At 56.1% G+C, this 23,668-nt stretch overlaps 5 protein-coding genes across 8 annotated transcripts in view; 2 read left to right on the top strand and 3 right to left on the bottom strand.

Moving 5' to 3' along the window:
- Positions 1-138: 138 nt before the first annotated feature.
- DDX54 (DEAD-box helicase 54) lies at positions 139-5,216 on the top strand (the record flags this gene model as incomplete). The annotated part of the gene is made up of 20 exons (XM_079543955.1): positions 139-207; positions 522-648; positions 730-800; positions 873-1,058; positions 1,138-1,187; positions 1,319-1,360; positions 1,477-1,572; positions 1,652-1,773; positions 1,997-2,058; positions 2,228-2,359; positions 2,493-2,703; positions 2,858-2,992; positions 3,140-3,361; positions 3,435-3,508; positions 3,693-3,890; positions 4,008-4,153; positions 4,223-4,336; positions 4,531-4,635; positions 4,788-4,891; positions 4,993-5,216. 20 exons carry the CDS (start codon positions 139-141, stop codon positions 5,214-5,216), a joined length of 2,490 nt encoding a protein of 829 aa, XP_079400081.1.
- A 310-nt stretch (positions 5,217-5,526) lies between these two features.
- On the bottom strand, positions 5,527-7,541 carry CFAP73 (cilia and flagella associated protein 73; the record flags this gene model as incomplete). Its single annotated transcript, XM_079543842.1, has 6 exons — positions 5,527-5,910; positions 5,989-6,210; positions 6,279-6,479; positions 6,555-6,659; positions 7,040-7,145; positions 7,414-7,541. 6 exons carry the CDS (start codon positions 7,539-7,541, stop codon positions 5,527-5,529), a joined length of 1,146 nt encoding a protein of 381 aa, XP_079399968.1.
- Positions 7,542-8,741: 1,200 nt separating this feature from the next.
- Positions 8,742-15,140, bottom strand: VSIG10 (V-set and immunoglobulin domain containing 10; the record flags this gene model as incomplete). Its single annotated transcript, XM_079543695.1, is given in 9 exon segments — positions 8,742-8,812; positions 8,929-9,095; positions 10,278-10,404; positions 10,914-11,201; positions 11,853-12,134; positions 14,302-14,586; positions 14,846-15,011; positions 15,013-15,039; positions 15,042-15,140. Coding segments are annotated over 9 exon segments (1,512 nt in total).
- A 603-nt stretch (positions 15,141-15,743) lies between these two features.
- PEBP1 (phosphatidylethanolamine binding protein 1) lies at positions 15,744-17,311 on the top strand (the record flags this gene model as incomplete). Its single annotated transcript, XM_079543929.1, has 4 exons — positions 15,744-15,878; positions 15,980-16,089; positions 16,626-16,726; positions 17,133-17,311. The coding sequence occupies 4 exons, from the start codon at positions 15,744-15,746 to the stop codon at positions 17,309-17,311; spliced, it is 525 nt and encodes a 174-aa protein (XP_079400055.1).
- Positions 17,312-20,002: 2,691 nt separating this feature from the next.
- Positions 20,003-23,668, bottom strand: part of TAOK3 (TAO kinase 3) — a gene marked incomplete at its 5' end in the record, with an annotated part of 67,856 nt that continues 64,190 nt past the window's right edge. For all 4 annotated transcript variants that reach the window (XM_079543883.1, XM_079543882.1, XM_079543884.1 and 1 more), the window contains 4 exons: positions 20,003-20,644; positions 20,787-20,969; positions 21,068-21,280; positions 22,153-22,392. In XM_079543883.1, the coding sequence (XP_079400009.1) occupies positions 20,483-20,644; positions 20,787-20,969; positions 21,068-21,280; positions 22,153-22,392 (798 nt within the window). In that variant the 3' untranslated portion in view covers positions 20,003-20,482. The remainder of the gene's footprint in view (positions 20,645-20,786; positions 20,970-21,067; positions 21,281-22,152; positions 22,393-23,668) is intronic.

The following is a 23,668-nucleotide window of genomic DNA, read 5'->3' as shown; positions in this document are numbered from 1 at the left end:
CGTTCGGAGGAGGGGCGCAGGGCAGCACGGCGGGCACGTGGGCAGCGCCGCACGCACAATCCCGCGCTCTCGGCCCTGGAAGTCCCCGCCCCTTCCGGTCTCCGGCGCGGGGGTACTTCCGGTTTCCGCCCCACCGCCATGGCGCCGCCGAGTGTCCGCAAGCGGCGCGGACCGAACGGAGCTGGGGAACAACGCCGGGGAGCAACGGTAGGGAGGCGCGGGGAGGGGGTGGGGGACGCGACCCCAACCTGTGGGCCCCTTCCCGTGTGTGCCCGGCCCTTCTGTGCCCGCGGCACGGGACCGGCGTGCCCACTCCCCGTTTGCCCATGTTGCCAGCGCCGCGTCCCCACGTGCTGATGTCTCCGTGTACCGGTGTCCCCAGTCCCCACGTGTGCGTGTCCCAAATATCCCTGTGTGACGCTGGTGTCCCAGCCCGCTGTCACGGCAGCCCTGCTGTCACCGTGACACAAACCCCGCTCACTGCGTCCCCGCATCGTGACACAACCCTCCCCCATCCCCAGCTTCCCGTGCCCCCGCTGCCTGCCTTTCCCACTGCTGAGGACAGGGATGATGACACCGCCGAGGACACGCAGGCAATGGTGCGGGCGCAGAACAAGAAGAAGAAATCCGGAGGCTTCCAGTCCATGGGTATGTGTAGGGTGGGGGTCACCCCGCCTGCAGAGCCCCTCACCGCCCATATGTCCCCTCACTGTTTCCATGTCCCTGCAGGCCTGAGCTACCCTGTCTTCAAGGGTGTGATGAAGAAGGGCTACAAAGTGCCCACGCCCATCCAGAGGAAGGTGAGGCCTTGGGGTGCAGGGGCTGTGCTGTGTCCCCCCATGGGGCACTGACAGCGGGGCTGTGTCCTACAGACCATCCCAGTGATCCTGCGTGGCCGTGATGTGGTGGCGATGGCACGGACAGGCAGTGGGAAGACGGCCTGCTTCCTCCTGCCCATGTTCGAGCGGCTGAAGGCGCCCAGCCCATCCGGAGCACGTGCCCTCATCCTCTCACCCACTCGTGAACTGGCCCTGCAGACCCTGAAGTTCACCAAGGAGGTACGGGGACAAGTGGGCACCACTCGGGGCTGGAATCCCAGTGTGCTTTAACCTCACTGTTTCCCTTCTTGCCCTGAAGCTGGGCAAGTTCACAGGATTGAAGACCGCTCTTGTGCTGGGAGGAGACAAGTGAGTGGTATTCCTGATCTCACTGAGTCCCTGCCAGCCCCCGCATCCTTAAAACAGCCCCAAATCTGCCCAGCCCTGGGAGGCGGTGGGCTGAGCTGTCCCCTGCCCTTGGTCTCTCCCCACTCTCACAGGATGGAGGATCAGTTTGCTGCGCTGCATGAGAACCCCGACATGTGAGTGTGGGTGCGGGGAGAGGACTTGGTGGGGACATGGCCAACAAGGTCAGATTTGGGATGGTGAATTTGGGAGACTGCAAGCAGCTCAACATCACCATCTCTGGCCCTCACAGAATCATTGCCACTCCCGGGCGCCTGGTGCATGTGGCAGTGGAGATGAACCTGAAGCTGCAGAGCGTGGAGTACGTGGTGTTTGACGAGGCTGACAGGTCAGTGTGCTTGGAGGTGATGATGGGAGCAGGGGGACCTTGGCTGCCACATCCCATGTCCCATGTGCTTTCCCTGCAGGCTCTTTGAGATGGGCTTTGCAGAACAGCTCCAAGAGATCCTTGCTCGGCTACCGGGTAGCCACCAGACCGTCCTCTTCTCAGCCACACTGCCCAAGCTGCTCGTTGAGTTTGCCCGTGCTGGTGAGAATTGGGTAGATGGACTGGGTTGGGACTGGCTCCAAAGCTTGGTGGTCCTATACTGGTGGCAAGGATCTGTTGGGGGGACTTCTCCCTGTCCTGCAGCTGTACTGGTCACTGGACCAGAGAAACACAGCTGGGTTGGGGTTGGGCCAAGTGGATATCCCCAGGCTGGGAGCTAGAGCTGGTCTCAGCTCTGTGTCCCACATGCCACCATGTCCCACAGGTCTCACTGAGCCAATGCTGATACGTCTGGATGTGGAGTCAAAGCTCAGTGAGCAGCTCAAGGTGAGCTTTGTGCCTCTCCCTCCAGCACCAGGTGCTCCCATGCCTACAAGTTACGCCATGTTGGCTGGAGACTCATGAGGGGTGACCAGCCCAGAAAGGAGTGGGCACTGCGAAGTGTTCCCAAAAGCCTGGGGGCCCAGAAGGGCTGAGCCCTGCCCTCTCTTTGCAGCTGGCTTTCTTCCACGTCCGTGGAGATGACAAACCAGCTGTGCTGCTCCACCTGCTCCGTAGCGTGGTGAAGCCCCAGGATCAGACAGTCGTCTTTGTGGCCACGAAGCACCATACAGAGTATCTCAAGGAGGTCAGTGGCACCCAGGGTACCCAGTGTTTGGGGTCTGGGTGGGCACTTTAGGGACTCAATACCTTGGGGATCCTTTCCCTAGGCAGGAGGTGCGTTTCCATGTGGGTTCTGTGCTCTCTTCCCCTGTCTGCAGCTACTCACGTCCCAGGGCATCTGTTGTACCCACATCTACAGCTCACTGGACCAGACTGCCCGCAAAATCAACATTGCCAAATTTGCCCATGGCAAATGCCAGGTGCTGCTGGTGACAGACGTGGCTGCCCGTGGGCTCGACATCCCCATGCTGGACAATGTCATCAACTACAGCTTCCCTGCCAAGTCCAAGCTTTTCCTGCACCGTGTTGGTAGGTGCCACCCAGGGGTTCCTCAGGGTGATGGTGACAGGGAAGGTGTGAGTGGGCTGACCCTTGGGGTCCTAGAGTACCAGTGGGTGCCTGTCCCAGGTCGGGGGCTGATGCTGGCTCTGGTTTCCCACCCCCCTCCTCCTCACCCTGCCAGGTCGCGTGGCCCGTGCTGGCCGCAGTGGCACTGCCTACTCGCTGGTGGCTCCTGATGAGATGCCCTACATCTTTGACCTCCACCTCTTCCTGGGACGCCCGCTTATCCTTGCCGGTGCCCAGGAGATGCCTGCAGGTGAGGAGGACCCAAACGTGGAGGTGGCTGCACGTCCTTTCGGGTTTATCCTTGAATATTGTGAGCTTTTGTGCAGAAGGGTCTTAGGGGGGTGATGCCCTCTTGCTCCCAGGGTGGGTTGCTGAGGCCATGTCCCTGGTGCTGCAGATGCAGATGGGGTCCTGGGTCGCGTCCCGCAGAGCTTGGTGGATGATGAGGAGTGCCTGCTGCTGACAGACCACGAGGGCTCACTGGAGCTGCAGAGCCTGCGCCGCGTGGCTGACAATGCCCAGAAGCAGTACCTGCGCTCCCGGCCCGGCCCCTCGCCAGAGTCCATCAAGAGGGTGAAGGAGATGGACATGTCTCAGCTGGGCATCCACCCCCTCTTCAGTGAGTGCTTCAGGGCACTGTGGGAGGGGATGCTTCTCCCCTGTGGATGAGCTGATCCCTCTGTGCTCCCCAGGTGCTCACTTTGAAGATACTGAACTGGAGAGGCTGAAGTTGGTGGACAGCATTAAAGCCTACAAGTCCAAGGCGGTGAGCTGGGGCCTGGCCTTTGGATGGAAGGCAGAGGGAGGGGAGGGATGGGAAAAGAGGGAAGTCCCATAATCACAGAGGTTGGAAAAAAATGATCTAAAGATCATCAAGTCCAGCCATCGACCCATCCTCACCGTGCCCACTAAACCATTCACTCCTGGGCTTGCTCTGTCTCTGTGCACAGACCATCTTTGAGATCAACGCCACAGCCCACACGTTGGCCAGCAGCATCATGCGCTCCAAGCGGCGACACGACCGTGCCCTCATCGAGAAGTTCCAGCGTGGGCAGGAGGAGAAGCGGGCAGCAGCTCTCAAGGGGCAGGGGCTGCATCCAGCCACCCCCAAGCCTGAGGAGGAGGAAGGAGAAGAGGAAAACCTCCAGGTAACGGGGCTGGGACGGGGCTGTGCCTTGGCCTTGGAGTGGGCATGTGAACCTCTAGAAGAACCTGGCCCTGGGGTTGGGACATGGAGCCTCAGCCCCTCGTTTGCCCCCTTGCAGGAGGTGTTCTCTACTGTGGTGGGACGGAAGCGCAAACGGAGCCGGGCTGCAGAAGATGGTGCCAGGAAAAAGCCACAGCCGCCAGCACAGCGGGATGAAGATTTCTACATCCCATATCGACCCAAGGACTTTGAGAGTGAGCGGGGGTGAGTTGGGAGCACTCCCCCACCCTCCTGCAGCAGCCCGGGCTGTTCTCATTGCTCCCCTCTGTGCAGGCTGAGTGTGGGCGGTGAGGGCAGTGCCTTTGAGCAGCAGGCAGCTGGGGCTGTGCTGGATCTCATGGGTGATGAAGGCCACAACCTGAACAGGAGCAAGCAGCTGCTGAAGTGGTGAGTGAGGTCTGACTGTGGCAGGAAAGAGCTGGGCAAGGAGCAGAGCCCGAGGGGATGTTTCCCTCCTCTCAAAGCCAGTGACTCTTGCTGTATATTGGGCAGTGTCAGGTAGAATTGGGATGCCCAGTGAGGTGGGTGGAGGTGGCTTGTTGTTCAGGAGTCTCCCACCCTCCTCGCTCCCTCTTTCCCAGGGACCGCAAGAAGAAGCGTTTTGTGGGGCAGACGGGCCAGGAGGAGAAGAAGAAAGTGCGGACAGAGAGCGGGCGCTACATCAGCAGCTCCTACAAGAACAACCTGTATCCTGCCCACGCTGTGCTGGGGGAGCTGGGTGTGGGGCTGCATGGCCTTGCAGCTGGGGAGACGGGAGAGGGGGCTCTGCCTGGTGCTAGAGGGAGGTAGGGGAGGGTGAGAGCTGGGAAGCGCTGTGCCTGCCCTTAACCTGCCGCAGCTATGAGAAATGGAAGCAGAAAAACAAGGTTGATGAGCGAGACGAGGACGAAGACAACCAGGGAGGCCGGGAGCAATACAGAGGGAAGCACAGACGTGGGCACGGTGAGTACCTGAACGAGCACCACTCCCCATCTACCCCCCCTCTATCTCTGAAGCCTCCAAGCTTGGTTTTACATCCACCCATGGCCGTGTCTGTCCCACAGCCCCCCAGCGGCCCCCCACCCAGGGCAAGGTGCGCTCGGAGCTGAAGAACAAGCAGCAGATCCTGAAGCAGCGCAAGGCAGCAGCCAAGCAGCGCTTCCTGCAGCGCGGGGGCCTGAAGCGCCTGAAGGCACGGAACCGGCAGCGGGTGCAGGAGCTGCGACAGATGGCGTTCGGCCGCCGTGTTGGGGCCACCAAGAAGGGAAAGCTCCGAAAAAAGATGTAGGAGATGGCCTAGCAAAGGACACATCAAATAGATACCCAGCTGGTTTTGGAGCCTGCCTCCTCTCTTGTGTCTTATGCCGGGGGTAATTCCTCGCCCAGGTTCAGTTCTAAAAGAACGCAGCACTCAGGGACTGCAGCTGTGTTATATTTTGATGGGAAAAGGCTTTATCAGTATCAATGGCCTGAAGATGAGCAGCTGCTCTACTTCTGTCTGTTCAGGTGCCTTGCAGGAGGGTGCTGGTGGCCCAGGCTCTGTCCTGGGGCGTTTCTCTTCATCTTCCCTGGACTGGCTGAGGAGTGACTTCCATGCTTCATTGTGTCCTAAGTCCATCTATTCGTGGCTGGGAGGCACAGCGACAGCCCTGTGATGCTGTGAGTGTGTGGCAGTGGTGGCAGGCACATGAGGATGCAGCCCCAGCTCGGCACAGATGGCAGCCAGGTCCTGCATGCAGAGCAGCAGCTGGGGACACGGGGGCCTCTGTGTCACAGGGACATCCGCATCCCTTCCAGCCCCGTGGCTGCTGGGCCACACTCACCACATCCAGTTGTGCCTCTGTGTCCCCCAGGGCCACATCCTTGGGGACCTCTAGCCTCGTGGTGGCGAGCTGGAAGAGGCTCAGCACCGCCATCCGGATCTGCCCCAGCAGCAGCGTCTTCTGGGCTGCAGCACCTTCCAGCTGGGCCCAGCGGGACTCCTGGGGGCAGGGAAGAGCTCAGGGCTGCAGGTGGTCCCATCCCACAGCCCCTCGCCCTGGGGGTCCTGCAACCTTTACCCCCTTCAGCACATCACGGCGGGCAGCTTCCAGACGGGCACGGAGCTGGAGCACCTCTTCATTGCCGCTGGTGAGCTCGCCATCAGCCTCCTCACAGCACTTCTGGAGCTGAGCCCTGCCCTGGGCCAATGCCACCCGCCCGGCCTCCACCTGCCGCAGCAGCACCGCCTGTGCCTCCATCAGTGCCCCGAAATGAGCCAGCATGGATGGCACGTCCTGAAACTGGACCACAGCGTTGAGGGGATGAACGGGACGCTTCCAGGCCCTTCCTTGGGGACAGGAACCCTCACCCGCCCCGTGGCCGCTTGCACATCCTGCAGGAAGTCACCGAAGACACGGAGGCTCCGCAGGCGCTGTCCCAGTTGTTCCCTGTGCCCCTGCAGCCTCTCCAGCTCCTGCTGCAGCCTCAAGGCCTCAGCTCTGTGCTGTGCCGCCCGTGCCCTCTCCTCACCTGCCCGCTGCTGCGCCCGCTGCCGCCTTGCTGACATGGCCTGGGGCATCGAGATGCCATTGGTGGGGATGGCAGAAGGACGTGGCCGTGAGCCCAGCCCCGATCCCACTCACACCTTAAGGAAGGCGTTGAATTTGATGGTGTCATCACGGAGCTGCTCTTCCCTCTGGCCCAGCTGCTGCCGGCGCCGTGCCAGGCGGTCCATCTGCTGCTGGAAGTCCTGAGGGACCGCAGGGTGGCCGGAGCACAGCCCACACCCATCACAGGGGTGGGGGGGGGTCTCTGGAGCTCCCCCATCCCACCCTCTCTACTGTTCCCTACAGTAGGTTGCACAGGAATGCTGTCCAGGTGGGATTGAACATCTCCAGAGCAGGAAACTCCACCACCTCTCTGGGCTCTGAATCATCCCCAGCTTATTCCTCCCCAGATTCTACACTTGCCCTTGTTGATTTTCATAAGGTTCCTCTCCCCCCCCAGCTCAGAGGAGGGGGAAAAACCACTGTGCACCCAAAGGAAATCTGTGGTTTCAGTCCCACTATGGAGGAGAAACAACCACGCATGGGGGGCACGCGGGGGGCTGGGGGCTGTATGGGGCTGTACCTCTCGCTGGGCCTGCAGGGCTCTCTCCACCTCCACCACCTCCCTCCTTTTCAGCAGCAGGCGCCTGGAGGGCAGCAGAGATGCTGAGTCCCATGTTGGCACTTTCCTGGGGACGCACACAAACCATCACAGCCGGCAGCACAGCCAGGACCCCCAACCCCAACAGAACCCCCCACAAATGCCTGTCTGGGCTCAGCCATAGGGTGTGCAGGTTACCCCTTACCCTTTGCCTGGGCTGTCCCCCATAGGATGTCACCTGCCTGCTGGGCTGGGGACACCTCAGAGCCTTCTGCCCAGCCTGAGATCAGCTGCACAAACAGCCCCTTGCTGGTGGGCACAATGGCAGCCTATGGGGGGAGGATGGGGACACTCACTGGAACCGCAGCTTGTCCTGGAACGCCCTGCTCAGATGCTCCTCCAGACCCAGGGACATCTTAGGGACAGCGTCCGGATCCTGCGCAGCAAGGGGAGGGAGCAGAGGAGCAGGACGTGGGGCGGCCATTGCAGACGGCAGAGGCACACAATGCTGTTGCCAGGGGCAGCCAGAGGCTCCCGCAGTGCATGTTTCCTTCCCCCAGCTCTGAGCGTCATCCGGTGAGGCTGGGAGCACACACGTATGGCCTGGGGATCAGGGACTGAGCCCCCTGCACAAGGAGGTCTCTGATGGGAAACCCAGGCTGCAGTGTGGCTTGTCAGAGCCAGGAGCCCCAATGGGGCAGGAGACAGGGGGTACGGCTCCCTGGGACACATCCCCCCCTCCACGCTCCTACCCACGCTCTGTCCTCCTCCCACAGCCCTCAGTCCCCACTCCAGCCCTCCTCTCAAACCTCTGCAGGGATCACAGTCAGACCCCAGCTGCTGCCCTGCACCACTGCTCCAATCCCCACAGCTGCTCAGCTCCCCGCTCAGATCATTCTTCACACTCCAAGAGGGGCTCAGCTCCCTCCCACAGTGCACACACACAGCTCTTCTCCATGTGCTCCCCTCCCCACCTCATCATCAGCTCCCCTCTGGTCCCCCAGGTGTTCTCAGATCCCCACCATTCCCTGTGTGTGTGCTCACACCCCTCTGCTCACCGCTGCAGGGCTTTATCCACCCCTCCATCTCCTCCTGTGTGCTCCCACCCCTCTGAGTCCCACCCTCACTGTGGGCCCAAGAAAACAAGTGCAGGTCTTGGGAAAAAAACCAAAACAATTATTTATAATAAAAACAATTAAGTCTCCTTGGAAAGTCAGCATCCCCACCCCAACCCCCCCATCCTGCCCCATCCTCCAATTGCTTCTTCCATCATCCTGGCACAGCCACTTGGTGGCCTCAAGGCAACGTTCTCCATGTGCTCCCCACAGCTCTGGCACTGCTGGCAGTGACTGAGCTGAAACCCCACACCGTAGCCAAGGCTGACATGCACTGAGATGAGCAGGCCACTGGCACCTATTTGCTGAACTCTGCTCCTGCGCTGGGTGTCACTTTGTTAAGAAGGGTATCTGAGACAAAGAGGAACAGGAAAAGAGAGAAGAAAGGGAGAAACAAGGCTGGAAGGGTGGAGTGAAAGCTGGGGGAGTGGAGAAGGAAGAGGGGTGCTCTGGCTGAACCAGATGGCTGCAGGACACGAACAGCCTGTGCTCAGCCACAAGGCAACGAGGACGTTTGGTGCTGGGCTTCCAGCTGGAGCTTTGTGCATTTCCATAACAAGGCATGGAGGTTATGTGCCTTGTGCGTCTTCTCCATTTGTCTTCTGAAGAGGGACCACGCTGTGCAGCTCGCCCTCGTCACCTACACAGGGCACAGAGCAGCACCTCAGCAAGAGTCAGCAAACCAGAGAACAGTTCTTCCCCCCCTTTGTTGCTCCAGCCCCCAGACCCAGCCAGCAGGCAGGCACCAGGGCTCACCTTCTGTCGGGCAGTTGAGATAAGCAGCCTGGATGCTGTTCCCATTGACCAGCGCCATCACCTCCTGCTTGATGGAGCTGCCCACCGTGTTCTCTTCCCTGTTCCTTTCATCATCATCGTCATCTTCCGAGTCCACCAGCACTAAGACGTCATCAGAATCCTGGCTCCTGTCAACAGCAGAGCGAGGGGAGGTGGGCTGATGCTGAGAACAGCTTCTCCCGACCCTGTTCCTCCAGTCTGCATCTCCCCTGGCCTTGACAACTCCATACACCACAACCACCCATTTGGACAGACTCTTCCAACCCTGCACGAACTGCGTTTGAAGAAAAGCTGGTTTCACACCCTGCTGGCAGCAACAGCACCAACAGCATTCTGCACTGCTTCCCATTCGTCTTCCAAAGTCCTCCAACCATCTCATCAACAGTCCTGTACTACACTGCAAGAACCCCTCCTGAACAGAGTCATCCTTCCCTCCTGCACACATGGGGAACTGGAGGCACTCAGAGTAGAGTCTTCCCATGCCACAGCATCACAGCTTTGGGAACACAACCGACAAGGGCAAGGAGAGGGAGCAGGGCCAGGAGTGGTGACAGCAGGAAGCAGAGAAGAAAGCCAGTGCAGCAGAATCCCCACAGAAGTACTCGCTTACATGCAGCTCTCAGACAGTCCCCCCAAAGGAAGAGGACACAGTGCAGACACCCATGCAGAGAAGCAGATTGTCATTTCACTCTACACACCAAGTTTTAGGGCTCACCTGCACCATGGAGAAGCTCTCCTGCACAGCCTTCCCCCATGCTAACAGGACACCTCTGCATGCCCAGAGGCAATGACAAGTGTTCCCCTCATTCTCCTGCTCTCTCACCCACACCAAGCCTCACCCAGCCATGCTGAACCCTTCCACTTTCACCTAAGAACAGCTCTGTTCTGCTCTACTGGAGATCACAGCTGCCAGGGTGGTAGGCTAACAAACCAGACTGAGGAAAAGCAACTTACCTGAATGCAGCACCTAAATGGGAGAGAAGGGAGGAGAGAAGGGAGTGTTAGAAACCAATCCCAGAGCAGCTGCTGGTTTTGCTGTGCAGATCCTACCAGCTGCGCATAGGAGCTCGGAAGGAAAGGGAAGAGTAGGAATGGCTCTGCACAGCTCCCTGCAGGAGCTCAGGGCAAGATACTTGAAGCATCCAGCCATGGAAGGGCCTTGTGTTCCAGCCCAGCTCCTCCAGGGAGGATGGGCTCCTTACCAGGAGCACGATGATGCCCAAGAGCTGGGGGTAGTCAGTAGCTGACTCCAACACAACAGGAAGGGCAGGTAGGTTAGGGAAAATTCCTCTCTACCCCGTGGCTTGCACAGAGGAGAGCTCCTACCTCTGAGGCACAAGAGAGGATTGTAGTACAAGACAACCCCGGAGATGGTGAGGACAGCCATCAGGGACAGGACCACCACCGCACCCACGACTCCAACTATGTTGGTTGGTTCTGCAGAAAAGGGAAACACAAGAGGCCAACTTGTCGCTGGGACATGGATGGATGCCAAGGATGTTCAAATAACAGAGGTCTCAGTGCTGCACTGCTCTGATTTCCCACCATCCCTACAGTCCCACCACCACACAAGGTGTGCTCGTATGATGAAAACAACCATGCTTTCATTGACATGGAAAACAACACTGCAAGGTTTTTGTGAAAACAAATCCGCTCCTGCTTGTTGCTGCTTGAGAGCTCCTCTGCCCCCAGCATCAACAGGAAGGACCAAGGAGCAGCTGTGCTCTTCTCTCAGGCCCAGTACACCAAGGTGAGAGGAATGGAGCCTTTTAACTCTGGGACGAGAAGACCCAGTCCCACACCTCGCTTGCAGTGAAAGCACAAAAAGTATCACAGACAATCAGTGACACATGCAGCCCCACAGGGGCTCTCCAGCACTTGCCATGAGCTGTGTCCCTGCTTTCCTTACACTCCCAGCCACAGCAACCCCAGGCAGCCCTACTCACGCTTCACCGTCAGGCAGACGAACACCTCCCGCAGCCCCACGGGGTTCTGTGCTTTGCAGATGTAACAGCCCCCATCGATGCCCTGGGAGCAGTTCTGGATGGTGAGGTGGGACACGTTGCCCTCCTGGGCAATGAAGTACCTCCCTCCAGGTTCGATCTCTGGCTGGGTGATGCCCCGCAGCCAGGTGAGTCTTGCTGCAGGCACGCTCTCGGTCACACGGCACGTCAGGGTCACGTTGTCACCCACAAAACAGGTCTTTGGGGGCTCCAATTCCAACGAGGGGACTTCTGAACCAGCCCAGAAGGAAAGAAACAGTCAAGGAAGAGATGGAAGAGTTAAACATAACAATCTGTCAGCCATCCAACTGATTAGTAATCATTAACAGAAGAAAACATGCAGGTTGAGACTCGAGCAGCCTTCCACGGAGCGATATGATATTATGTGATATGAGCAACTCTCACTTTTCCCATTTTTGACACCTGCGTTTATATCAACAGAGGACAACACCTGGAGGGCAGCCAGGAGGAATATGGCAGAGGAGAAGGGCAGCCCAGGGGGCTGGGGACACACAAAACCATTCTGACATAAACCCAGCCCCAGCACATTTAAACTCAAGCTGAGCAAGGCACTCAAATCACTGGTTCATGTTTTCTGTTCTGGACACAGGTGTGAGTGTTTGCACAGGAGAAACGGTTGGTGCACAGGGATTTGACAACCCAAAACACGACTCAACAACAACTCTGCCACGCTAGATCTCACCTGTAGGACTTCTGTGCCTCGTGCAGTCACCTCTGCACAGCCAAATCTTGTCAGGCTGCCTTGTTTGCATCCCTCCCCTGCTGCAAGAACCAGCAAGACTGGCTCTGGAGGGCAGAGAACGATCAGGATACCTGTCTGCCCCACCATTAATCATTAATACGGTGAAGAAACCAACTTACTTATCTCCACAGAGCATGCAGGCTCCTCCTGCTTCACAACGTGGCTCCCAACACACTTGAACACTTTGCGGTGGGAGAGGTAGGAGCTGTTCAGTGTCTCCACGTGGGTGTCTGAGGAGCTTGTGGAGCTGATGAGCCAGCTGGAGTTCTCCAGATCGTGCCCCTCTTCTTGCCAGTGCAGGGTGGGGTGGGGATACCCCCCAGGCCAACTGCAAAACAGCTGCAGCATCAGCCCCGAGGAGGAGCTCTCAGCCCAGCATTTCGGGGTGGAACGTGGTGGATCTGTACCAAGAAGGTCACGCAGTTAGAAACATATCCAAGCCACTCGGTGCCCCAGGGCTGGAACCTCAGAGAAAGCTTAGCTTTGCAATCATTCCCCTTGAAACTCTCCACGGGTTCCCTGCCTGTGTTTCCCCCTGATCGGTGCGCCACTGCCTCAGGGGAGCATAACTGAGACAGCCAAGAGGGACAAAGCAGGAGGCTGCTTTGCAAGAAGTATCACAGCAACCACTACAACACAGGGGAAGGACACATCTTTGCCACAGCTTTGTCTGATGGAGACAGCTGTCACTGCTGCGTGGGCTCACACTGCCTCACTCAGCCCCTTGCCGTGCTATGCTCACATCACACTGCAGCAGTGGGGATGAACTCCAAGAGAAGGGAGGTGGGTAAGGCACTGCTGGGTTCACACCAGGGCCGACCATCGGGTAACCGAGAGTTTGCTATTTAAATACAGAAACAACTAATGGCAAGATGGGGCAGAAGCCAACAGAAACACAAGAGCAGCCCCCTCAGGCAGAGCAGAGCTCACGTTTCATGCAGCTGGACTTCATGGCTCTCCCCCATCGTCTGGTTTCTTCGCATTTCTGGGGCTGCCCAAGAGTAGGATTTTGGTGGAGAAACTTTTGCACATACACACCCATATGCAAATACACACACGTCTGTTTAACAGCCAGAGGGATTCTGGACTCTGATCCAGGCAGAAGAAGCGCAGTGTCCCTGCAGTTGGCTCACCTGCTACAATGCTCAACAAGACTGAGAGATGCTGCCAAAGAAAGCTCCAAAGAAAAGGTGTCAGAGAGGGATGAGTTACGCTTATTTTGTAAAGCGTTTTTCAAGTGACTGGAGAGATCACACAATTTGGATTAAATGGGAAAAAAGTCATGGCAAAAACCCACGTGAGCTGCAACAATACCTTCTGAGGGCTTGGCTTTCCAGGAACAATATACATGCATCTTTTATGAGCTCTGAAAACAGCCAATTGTGGCAAGAGATTTTCCTATGGCACTTCCTCTATTCCAGTTCTGGGGTGGTCTCATAACTGACTGTGAACACTGGCTGTAGTTAACAAGAGCAAAATGTCAGCCTGAGACACCAGAAACTGCCCTGCATTGAAAGGTGGGCGCAGCCAGAGCACTGTTTTAAGCACAAAGAAAACTTTTTGGTACATCCAGTATGAGGTGTCAACTGCTAACTTCCACACAAAGCCTGAAGATCCTGGGCGATGTTGTGTCTGTACCTGAGGTTCACAGCAGCCCTGGCCAAGCTGCTCCTATGGCCAGCAACAGAGAGCATGAAAAAAATGGGTACTTGCTTCTAACATTATGTTGATAAGCTTCAACTTTTAGCCTGTGCTGATGTTGCTTTTACTGGCCTTAAACATCACTAGAAATCTCTTTCCCACCTGCTTAAGGAGACTCCAGTGGTGTACAGCGCCTGCGTGACCTTTGGAAATTAACTGACAAGTCACACATTAACAAACCAATTTCAGAACCAATTGGTGGTTGGACTACATGATCTCAGCGATCCTTCCAATCGTAATGATTCCACGATCTGCACACAATCACTGTGGAAACAACTCAGATTTTGAGTGACTCTCAGAAACAGTGAGTGTCAGCAGCACTGCTGCTCGTTGATATCTTTTGCTCACGAGCATTTTGCTTCACTGCTCTAGATTTAGGGCTCCCATTTCTAAGCTCTAAGCCAACCAAATTCTCTATCTATCTATCTATCTATCTAGCAGCCTAAGGTTTGATTCCTTCAGTCCAGCCCCTGTGACCCTCCGACTGTCTGCAGGCTCCTCGCCCCAGGAAGGGAATTTTCACCTGTGCAAACGTTCAGAGATTTAATCTGTACAGAACAGGTACAACTTTTACAACACAGACCTGTCAACAAACACCGACAAAGCAGCAACACCCTGAACGCAAACAGAAAATAGCCATCACTCTGCAAATGTTAACAGAAAGATCAACAAGAAAAGCAAGAGCTGGTAAAGCACAGATTGGCAATGAAGCAGAACCGGCAGCAGCCTTTCCCTCTTTCAAGCCCTACGGTTGGCAGGGAGGACAGAAGGATGCAGCCCAGGCCTATGAAGACTTCTAAGAAAATGGATAAGGAATGGAAACGGGACCTGTGCGACCTAGGGGTGGAAATTCTGGGACAGACTTACTGGCTACCAGGAGCTGGACTCTGTGCTCGTGGTCTGTCTTGTTCAGCACTTCCTTACAAGTGTAGTTGCCCTCGTCCTGCAGCCGCAGCTCTGAGATGCGCAGAGAGCTGTTGTCCACCAGGGAGAAGCGGACGTCTGGAGGGAAGGCGACCCTCGAGGAGAAGAGCGGGGGAAAAGAGCGCGGGTCCCCTTGGAACCACAGCACCTCAGTGGCCTCTTTGGAGACATTGCGGCACAGGAGGAGGATGCTTCCTCCCACCTTCCCAAACACCACTTCTGTTGTTCCTGCAAAACAGAAGGCAGAGCGTTAGGGACGGGGGGACACACGAAGCCCCTTCCTCAAGCTCCTCACGTCCCGTCCAACCAGAACCCAGCGGAGAGGGCCTTTCTGAGTCCGAGGGCAGCAACCCTGCCGAAGGCGGATGAGAATTCAGAAGGAAAGGTGATTTAGGAAGAAAAACCCTCGGATTTCTGCTCGGCCGCCCGCAGCTGTGCTTCCACAGCCGCAGCGCTGCGCTCCCTCAGGCCGCCCCTCCTCCCGTACCTGCGGCGCTGCGGCGCGGCATCCGCACCCACACACACAGCGCGACCAGCAGCCCGGCCAGCGCCGTCCCGCCGCGGAACCGCATCGCCGTCCGCCTCCTCCGGCACCTCCTGCTGAGGCTGGACCCGCCTGGAGGCGGCGCGATCCGCCCTCCGCCCTCCGCCCTCACCTCCCCCTCTGGTGCCCGGCCGTCGCCGCCGCCACCCCCGCTGACGGGACACCCGGTGGCTGCCCGCCGCCATCTTGGCCGCCCCCGGCCGCCATTTTGAGCGCCCCCGGCCGCCGCCGCCGCCATGTTGGGCGCCCCTCCGCGCGGCGCGGCGCTGCTTTACGGCCATCTTACAGCTCCTCGGGCCTCGCCGCTGCGGAACGAGGACGGCGGGGCGGGCCGGCCGTGCGGGGAGGAGAGAGGGCTCGATTTTGTGCGAGGCCCCACAAGCGGCTCCCCAGTGCCACAAATAAGGCGATTCTCTGCCGGGCTAAGGCCGAGAGCTGCTCGGGGCGATCGGCGCAATACTCGCTCGCAGCCACAGCCCACGTTTACAGCTCAGCGTGGGACACTTTGTGTCGTCAGGGATTAACGGCCGTGCGCCACGCTTACCTGGCGTGCCCCCAGAGTTTATTGCCCGTAAGCACAGCGCAGCGGCGCCGCTCCCCGGCCGATGCCCTCGGGGCCCTGCGACGCGGAGCAGCGCGACGCAGCTCCGCCACCTGGGGGCGCCCTACAGACCGGAGAGGGGGAAGGAGGCGGGGCCGGCAGCCAATGGGAGCGGAGCGCGGCGCCGCCGCAGCCAATAGGAGCGGAGCGGGGGAAGGGAGCGAGGCGGGGAGGGCGAAGGGTAGCGGCGATCGCGCGGCGCGGCTGTCGCGCAGCCGGGGTGCGGAGCGCGGAGCGGCCATGGCGGTGGAGCTGGGGCTGTGGGACGGGCCGCTGAGCCTGAGCGAGGTGGAGCAGAAACCCGCGCACCCGCTGCGCGTCAAGTACGGCTCCGTGGAGATAGACGAGCTGGGCAAGGTGCTCACCCCTACGCAGGTGAGCGGGGGGGGCTGCGGCCGTTCAACATGGCGGGGGCTTCGGGGCTTTGCCGGGAGCGGGGCGGGACGAGCCGCGTGGTGACGCTGCCGGTCCTTCAGGTGCAGCACCGGCCCACCAGCATCGAGTGGGATGGCTGTGATCCCCACAAGCTCTACACCCTGGTGCTCACCGACCCCGATGCGCCCAGTCGGAAGGATCCGAAGTTCAGGTAATGGCGTTTGGTGATTTCCTATCGAATCTGCGGAAAATGGAGCGTTGCTTTTGGACCGAGCGGCTGGCAGGAGGCGGGGGATGCGCCCTGCCCTTGTATCTGTCCTCATAGACCTGCACAGTGCGAGGCAGAGCAGCTGATTCTGCCGTTTCTGCCAGTAGCTCGAAGTGGCACAGATCTGCTGCTCGTTGTGCTGCGTGCAGGAATTGGAATCAGGGCTGTCAGTGCAGCGAGGGAGCAGCTCGCCCTCAGCTCGGGCTCAGGAACGCACGCAGCACTCGCTTCTGGGCTCAGAGGTGGGTGCTGGTGCTGCAGGGCAGGATGGAGCTGCCCAATGGGCTCTGAGCCCTCCAGCAGGCACTGAGCTCCCACTGCTCTTTGGGTTTAACGAATTAGAAATGGCAGCGGTTAGATTTGGTTCTCCTACACTGACAGCCCACGGGAAAACAGCTGCTTGGAGCAGAGGAAGGTCGTACCTGGGGGTTGTTGTGCAGCCTGATTGTTTTATTTTTACTTTTTTAACCTTCTTTCAGAGAATGGCATCACTTCCTGGTGACCAACATGAAAGGTAACGATGTGGGGAGCGGGACCGTGCTGTCAGACTACGTGGGCTCGGGGCCCCCTAAAGGAACAGGTGGGTGCCTGCCTGCAGCAGTGCCTCGGGCCTGGTGGTGGTGTGGGTGGGTGAATGTGGGCTTGGAGGGGAGCACAGTGTTGCAGAAGTGGCCCACGGGTCCACCTGCATCTAAACCCGAGCCTGGTCAGGAGTTAGCAGCACCACCCCTTCTGTATCTGTTGAGGGGCTGTGCCTGCATTCAGTAGCCAGAAGGAGCACAGGTGTGACGTGTGCCGTTCAGGCATCTCAAGATACCTCCCTTAAGCTCATTTAGCTCAGTCATTCTTATCCCTGGGAATGGTGGTATCGGCTGCCAGCAATCCTCGGGTGGACACAGGCTTCTTTCCTGAGCTGGGGTCACTTCAACCCTTCAACCCCGTAACTCCAAGCGAGGTGCACTTGTAATGCTGTCTCATCCCTGCAGGGCTGCACCGCTACGTGTGGCTGGTGTACGAGCAGCCGAAGCAGCTGGCCTGCAATGAGCCCATCCTGTCCAATCGCTCCGGCGACAAGCGAGGGAAGTTCAAGGTAGCAGCTTTCCGCAGCAAGTATGAGCTGGGGGGTGCCGGTGGCTGGCACTTGCTACCAGGCAGAATGGGATGACTACGTTCCGAAACTCTATGAGCAGCTGTCTGGGAAGTAGGGAGAAGGGACCTGACCACGCGCTGTGCTGCATTCTCCGTTCCCCTGGAGACCGGTCTTGTCTCAGCATTTCTCTGTAGTTTTGTTTGCCTGGTGAGCTGAGAACCCAGCTGCTCCTGCACTGACAACTTGAGCCGTAACTTGAACCATAACCCCACCGATCTCTGTGAAGTGAATCTGCTTTGGTGTCAGAGCGGTCTGGCTGTGCATTGTGCTTCAGCTGGCTCCTGTAGGTACAGGCCATAGCTAAATAGGCTTCTGAAAAGCTGACCCTGTGAGAGCAGCCCCAAGGCCAACCTGCTCAAGGGAAGCCTAAGCCTTTGTGACTCAGTGCCACTTCATTGTCTCTACTGTGTTAAAATGGTGTCATGCAGCAGCAGTGTGGGTACAGAACCACTTCTGGCTGCGAAGCCTTCTTTCCAGAAGGGGAGAGGGCAGCAGTCTATAAAGGAAACTGCATTTTTTTTCTCTCTTGCAAGTATTTGGCCTGTGCCTCCAATAATGTGAACCACTAATTAGTAGAATGAGGTAGGGACTCTGGTTTATAGCAGTACTTTCTGATCTCTGTTTCCACTCAAAGCTGAGAGGCTTTGCTTTGCTCAACTTCTGTTGTGACCTGGTGTTTGCTCACAGTGCAATTAAACACTTTGCAAGGTGGATGGACAGTGTGGTTGTCTTCTTGGGGGAGAGGGGGGGAAGAGGGGAACACTTAAAGGAGCAGTGTGATGTAGCAAGGTTCCTCTTCTGGTGTGCAAGGAGAGGCTGGAGCCTTGTGCTGGTGGAGCTCCACCATCCTGGCAGTTGCCTTAGCACTTCCTGGGCTTGAGGAGCAAAGTGCAAGGCAGGCACATCCCAGAAGCCCGTGCCTCACTCACCTCAGGGTGGTGTAAGGTAGTCTACAGCCTGTTACCTATTGCTAATGCATTCCTTGCAGCAAGTGGGGCAACATTTGCTCACTTGAGTGCAGGTTTCACCTCCTGTGACATGCACTGCCACCAGCATTACATGCCTGAAGATGCATCCCAGCCCTGCTGCAGGGTACACTGGTTGCTGCTCTTCCAGCAGCCAGGCCTGGTGTTATTTCCTGAGCCCTTGGGTCAGGAAACAAACCTGGATTCAAATCACAGGCTTGGTTTTAAAAAAGATGAGGACAATGTAACTGCTTCACACAACTGGAAGCCCTCCTCCTCCTTTTAACTGCTTCATTGTCTCAAAGGAGCTGTTTTTAAGGGGTGTGAAAGACAGACGTGCATTACGAACTTCAGCACCTTGTAGCAATGCCCTGTGGAAACCAGTTACCTCATAGTTTGCCCCCAGGGTGGGAACCCAACCCAGCATTGCAGCTCCATACCTGGAAGGCAGCACAGCCAGACCCGCAGCACGGTGCCAGCTGGTGGCGGGGTGCCACAGGCAGAGCATCACAGGCACAGGTCCTCCCAGCAAGGAAGCTTTCAGGGGAAAGCCCCAACTAAACACACCAAGATCTACAACAAAAACACCACAGGGTGCAGATCCCAAGAGCTGAGCCAGTTCAGACTGGAAGAAAGGCATAAAATAGAGAGATGAGCAGCAATGCAGCAGTCTGAACGCATTCCCCCCCCCCCAGCCCAGGGCCAGGCCATGAGCCACTGCTCCCCCAAAGAGACAGCGAGGCACTGTGATGAACACTTTTATTTACAAATATAATTAAAAGCTCTGACAGTTACTCATGCTCTTCCTTTGAACCTGAAAAACGTTTTTGTTTTGTTTTTTTTTTTGCTGTTTTGTTTTCCTTGTTGCTTTTTTTTTTCAAATTTTTGTTGTTTTTTTTTTATTTAAAGTGCATGCAAAAGAAGTAAAGCCTTTTTTTTGTTTTGTTTTGTTTTTGTTGTTTTTTTTTTCTTTTTTTTTTTCCATCTTTTTTTTATTGTAAGAAAATACACAGTTTGAAAGTGTGAGTAATGCGATATTTATGACCGAAATCATGGGAGACCGGGGGAGGATTCGGGAGAGGAACAGAAACATCAGAAAATAAAGCAATAGGATGGACCAAAAGAAAGAGAAAAGAAAGGAGCGGGGATGGTGTGAGAGACAGCGCCGAACTGCAGGGACTGAAGCGGAAGGGAGGAGGGGAGGGAAAAGGGGAGGAAAGAAGTAAAAAAATTTCTGATCAGAGAAACAGTTAAAATACAATATGAAAATAAGTAAAAGCTCTCCTTAAATTCCTTCTATACACAAAATACACGATTTGACAAAGCCCAATTTGTGCTACTGGGATCCCGCGGGCTCGTTTCTAAGTGTATTCCACATTCTCCGCGACAGCAGAAAATGATTTATGATACAATCAAGAGTAACGCCGAGGAGCGAGGGCTGCCCTGCCTGGCACGGCGCTCCTACAAACCGCCAGGTCTTCGCCCACCCCCCTCCCCCACAAAGTAATAATATGTCACCACTGATATGTACAGCACGATTCCGTGGTTGGTGGTTTGGTTGTTTTTTTTTTTTTTGTTTTTTTTTTTTTTGTTTTTTTGTCTTCCTGTAAAATGTATCAAATTTTTTTTTTTTTTTTCACAATCTTTAATAAAATTTTTCTTATTATTATTTCATTATTCCTGATGAATAAATACCAAAAAAATAAAAATAAAATAAAATTATGCAGCAGCTAGTTAAGGTAAGGCTGCGGATTTCGTCTCTCTCCCCCTGGGTTTGTATCTATCACTTATATTTTTTTTTTTGCTTGTACTTTCAGAGATTGGTGGAAAAATGAGTGATTGCTCCAAAGCAACAAACATCCACTTGGGTTTGGTTTTTTTTTTTTTTTTTTTCTTTTTTTTTTTCTTTTTTTTCTCCATTAAAATCGTCTCCAAAGTTTTTCACTGAAACATTTTTAATCATTGCACAGAGACATCAATACTGTGACATACTATGGAAAAGACCGCCAGGAGCCGTCCTGCACCGGGACTTGACACAGGGGGAAAGGGGACCCCTGATGGAGTAAGAATATACAGGCACTAGTCCGACACGATGTCAGTAAGAGAGACAGAAAGAGAGAGAGCACGCCCGTTAACATGGGGAATGTTGCTTTTGCAAGTTTTGTACCTATTTTGTTTGATTTTGTCTGGTTTTTTTGTTAAATGGCAAAGAAATTTCGTCTCATCTATAGTCCTCCTTGGGATAATCTAATGTGACCAAATTCCCAAAGCCCATTCGTAAGCTCTCCATGTCAAACGTCTCAATCTCTCGCTCCTGCCTTTCCAACAGAAACTTGATCCTCTCGCTGCGTTCCTTCTGGAGGGCGGCGAGCTCCTCTTCAATCTGCAAGAAGCACAACCAGCACAGCCCCTCAGCAGCGCCCTCAAACACACACAGCCCTCTGCAGGCCCCCGCCGGGCACCAACTACGGCCACATGCGCTCAGGCAGCAGCTGCTCGCTGCCAGCAGCCTGCCCCAAACCCACCTTTTGTTCCAGATGTGCCCTGCGCAGTGACACCCTCTGCTCCAGCTTCTGGAGTTCTCTTTCGTGCTGTGCTTCTGTCTGCATCTTAATTTTGCTCTGGTACGCGTTGAGGAGCTCCATCTCCTGCTGGAGTTGCAGTCTCAGGGCTTGGCATTCCGCTTCTTGGGCCTCGTCCAGCCGCAGCTGTGAGACAGAACACGTCGTGCTGCAAGGACTGGTGGCCCGACTGCACCCACAGCCCTGCAGGCCCGCAGGCAGGAGGGCAGGGATGCTGCACCTACCGCTTGCGAGGCCATCATCTCGTTGATGCTCTGCTCGTACTGCTCCGCCAGGATGGCGAGCTTCCTCGTCTGCTCGTCCTTCAGACTCTTCAAAATTGTCTTGTGCTCACTCTTTGGAGTTACTTCCAGCTGGTGATTCTTCAGTGCTTTGTACTGCTTAGTTTGCACTTTGCACGTGTCCTGGAACTGCTTTTTGATCTGCATTTCCATAGCCTGCCAAGGAAGGAACGATGTGAAGAGCACAGATTGCTTTGGGAATGCAGAGGTCACAGCCTGCCCGAACGGACACAGCCCTGAGGCACAACCACAGCTCTCCTGTGCTCTGCATTTCTCCTGCCCTGTGCACGCAGCGATCAGCTTGAGAGCAACTCCAGTGTGTGCTGAGCTGCCACTGACCACAGGCCTGGGCCAGGAACAGGATCAACCAAACCTCCTTAGCCCAGGACATCAGTCTTCTGCTGCTGCCCCCTGCCTCCCGCACAGTGCAATGGCCTTGCCTCTGAGGCCTCCTGTTTTGCTAGCCTGCATGAGCTGCCTCTCCTCACTACAGACACTACACAGGGACAGCCGACCTGAGGACCTGTGAGAGTGTGAGGAAATGAACAAAAGCACTACGCTTTTTCAGGAGGAGGAAGAGAGCCATCCCCCAGGGCAGCTCTCAACCCAGACAGAGCACAGGGCTCAGCACACCCGTGTTCGCTCCCCTTGTTGATTTTTAAAGCAAGGAAGCATCAGCCAATCCCTTTCCATACTGAGGTCTGTAGGCTAACATGAGCGAGGGCGGAGGATGGCATGGACTATCAGGAGCAAATCCTGTCATACCTCGGTAAGGAGCAGCCTATTTTTATGGGCAGTCTCAATTAACACAGCATTTAACAGAAATCCTCGGTGAGCTCTGCTACAATAGCTTGCAAATTCCTCATACCAGTGCAGCTCTGAGCAAAGGGAAGGGATGCAAGGGAGAGCACGGTGGAGAATGCTGGTTCTGCGGCACAGGTGCTGCTTGAGAAGCCTCAGACACACAACCTGCCTGCCCACAAAGCACGGCAGGACACAGGCTGGGAGGGAAGGAAAGCTTCCAGCACCTTCAGGTTCTTTGGTTGCTGCCGGAGCTCCATGAAATGCTTCCTGTGCAGCTCCCGCTCTCGTCGCTTGTTGTATTCCAGCTGATTCTCAAGCTCAGTCTGGTGCTGCAGCCGGATCAGGTCCATTCGCAGCTTCTGCAGCGTGTGCAGCTGCCTGTATTCCAGCTCACGCGTCGACTCGTCGTGCCGGATCAGCATGGCGTGCTCCATTTCTTTCTGGGTCCGCTTCTTGTTCAACTCCTGCACGAGAGCACAGCAGAACACCAAAAAAAAGGTGAATTTGCAAGGCTGGCTGCTCGTGTCACTGCCCCAGATGGCATCGAGCCCTTCCAAGTGCACCACCATGGCACCGTGGGAGCGCTGCTGATGACCTGGTGTGGCTCTGTAACTCACACCAAGGCACCTCCCAGGTCCCCCAGTGGCCGTCCAGCAGGTGGCACTGGGGCCACACACAGCCCTCTGCTGCGGCTGCTGCAAGTCCCAGAAGTTTCTAACTCCTCCTGGGGTACTGAAAGCTGCGGGGGACCGACGGCCATGCCCACAACTGGAGGCCTTTCTGTTTCACATTTCCCCAGGCTACTGTCAGATGATGGGAGACGAGGCTTCTTATACACTAATTACTAATGGCCAAAGAAGTATTCAGCTCCAAAGCACACTGCATAAGAAAAACTACCTCATCTGCCACCAGATACGGGTGATTTTTGACCCCATGTGCAGATAAAATGATGACATATCCCAAGTCTCGTGCTACTTTGCAATGCACACAATTGTTTCTGCTCACAGCGCCCTGCAGGTCCAAGAAAACCTTCAGCACACTGTAAACCAACAAGCAGGAAGATAACTGGTGCTGAATGCTGTCATTATCTCTGTCTCAAGGTATTGCCAGCAGCCTGCAGAGCCATGAGCTGAATCCAGCTCAGGTGAGCAGTGATTCCAGCTGTACCCTTAGTGGTGCTCTGCTGACCTTGGCAGACGGTCTGCTGGTACATCTCTGCTCCAGCTCTCAGCTTACCAACTCGTCACTACACTTCATGCTAGCCTAAGGCACAGCAGGGGCTGCCTGGCACTACGTATGCACACAGTGCCCAGCACATGGAGGGCTCACTGTTGGCTCGTCTAACAAATTCCTGCAGCAGAAGCAAAAATAACTAATTATTCTGAGCTTTTGCTTGCATGTTGTAATCCCACTGCACTTCTCAACATCAGCACCTGCAAATATCCACTCCAAACCTGCTGGCTCTACCTGTGAAGACACTGCACACGCTCACATTTAAGCAAAACTTGCACCCTGACAGCCAAAATAAAGGTAAGGACATGCTGCAGTGCGTTCCATTTGTAGCACATGGCCGTGTGTGTTCAGCTGGGACGTGTGCCTTGGCCTCAAAGCAGGCCAGCCAGCTGCTCCTGTGCCCATCTCACACCTGGTTTCAAGTCCAGTGTGAACAAATGAAAGCACTGCAGGCTTCAGGCTTTTCCACTCGCACAAAAACAACCTCTTGCTTTCCTGAAACATCAA

Source organism: Tetrao urogallus, assembly GCF_951394365.1.
Source record: "Tetrao urogallus genome assembly, chromosome: 17".
Lineage (NCBI taxonomy): Eukaryota > Metazoa > Chordata > Aves > Galliformes > Phasianidae > Tetrao > Tetrao urogallus.
The sequence above is the reverse complement of the archived record's forward strand: the minus strand, read 5'-3'. Positions and strand labels throughout refer to the sequence as shown.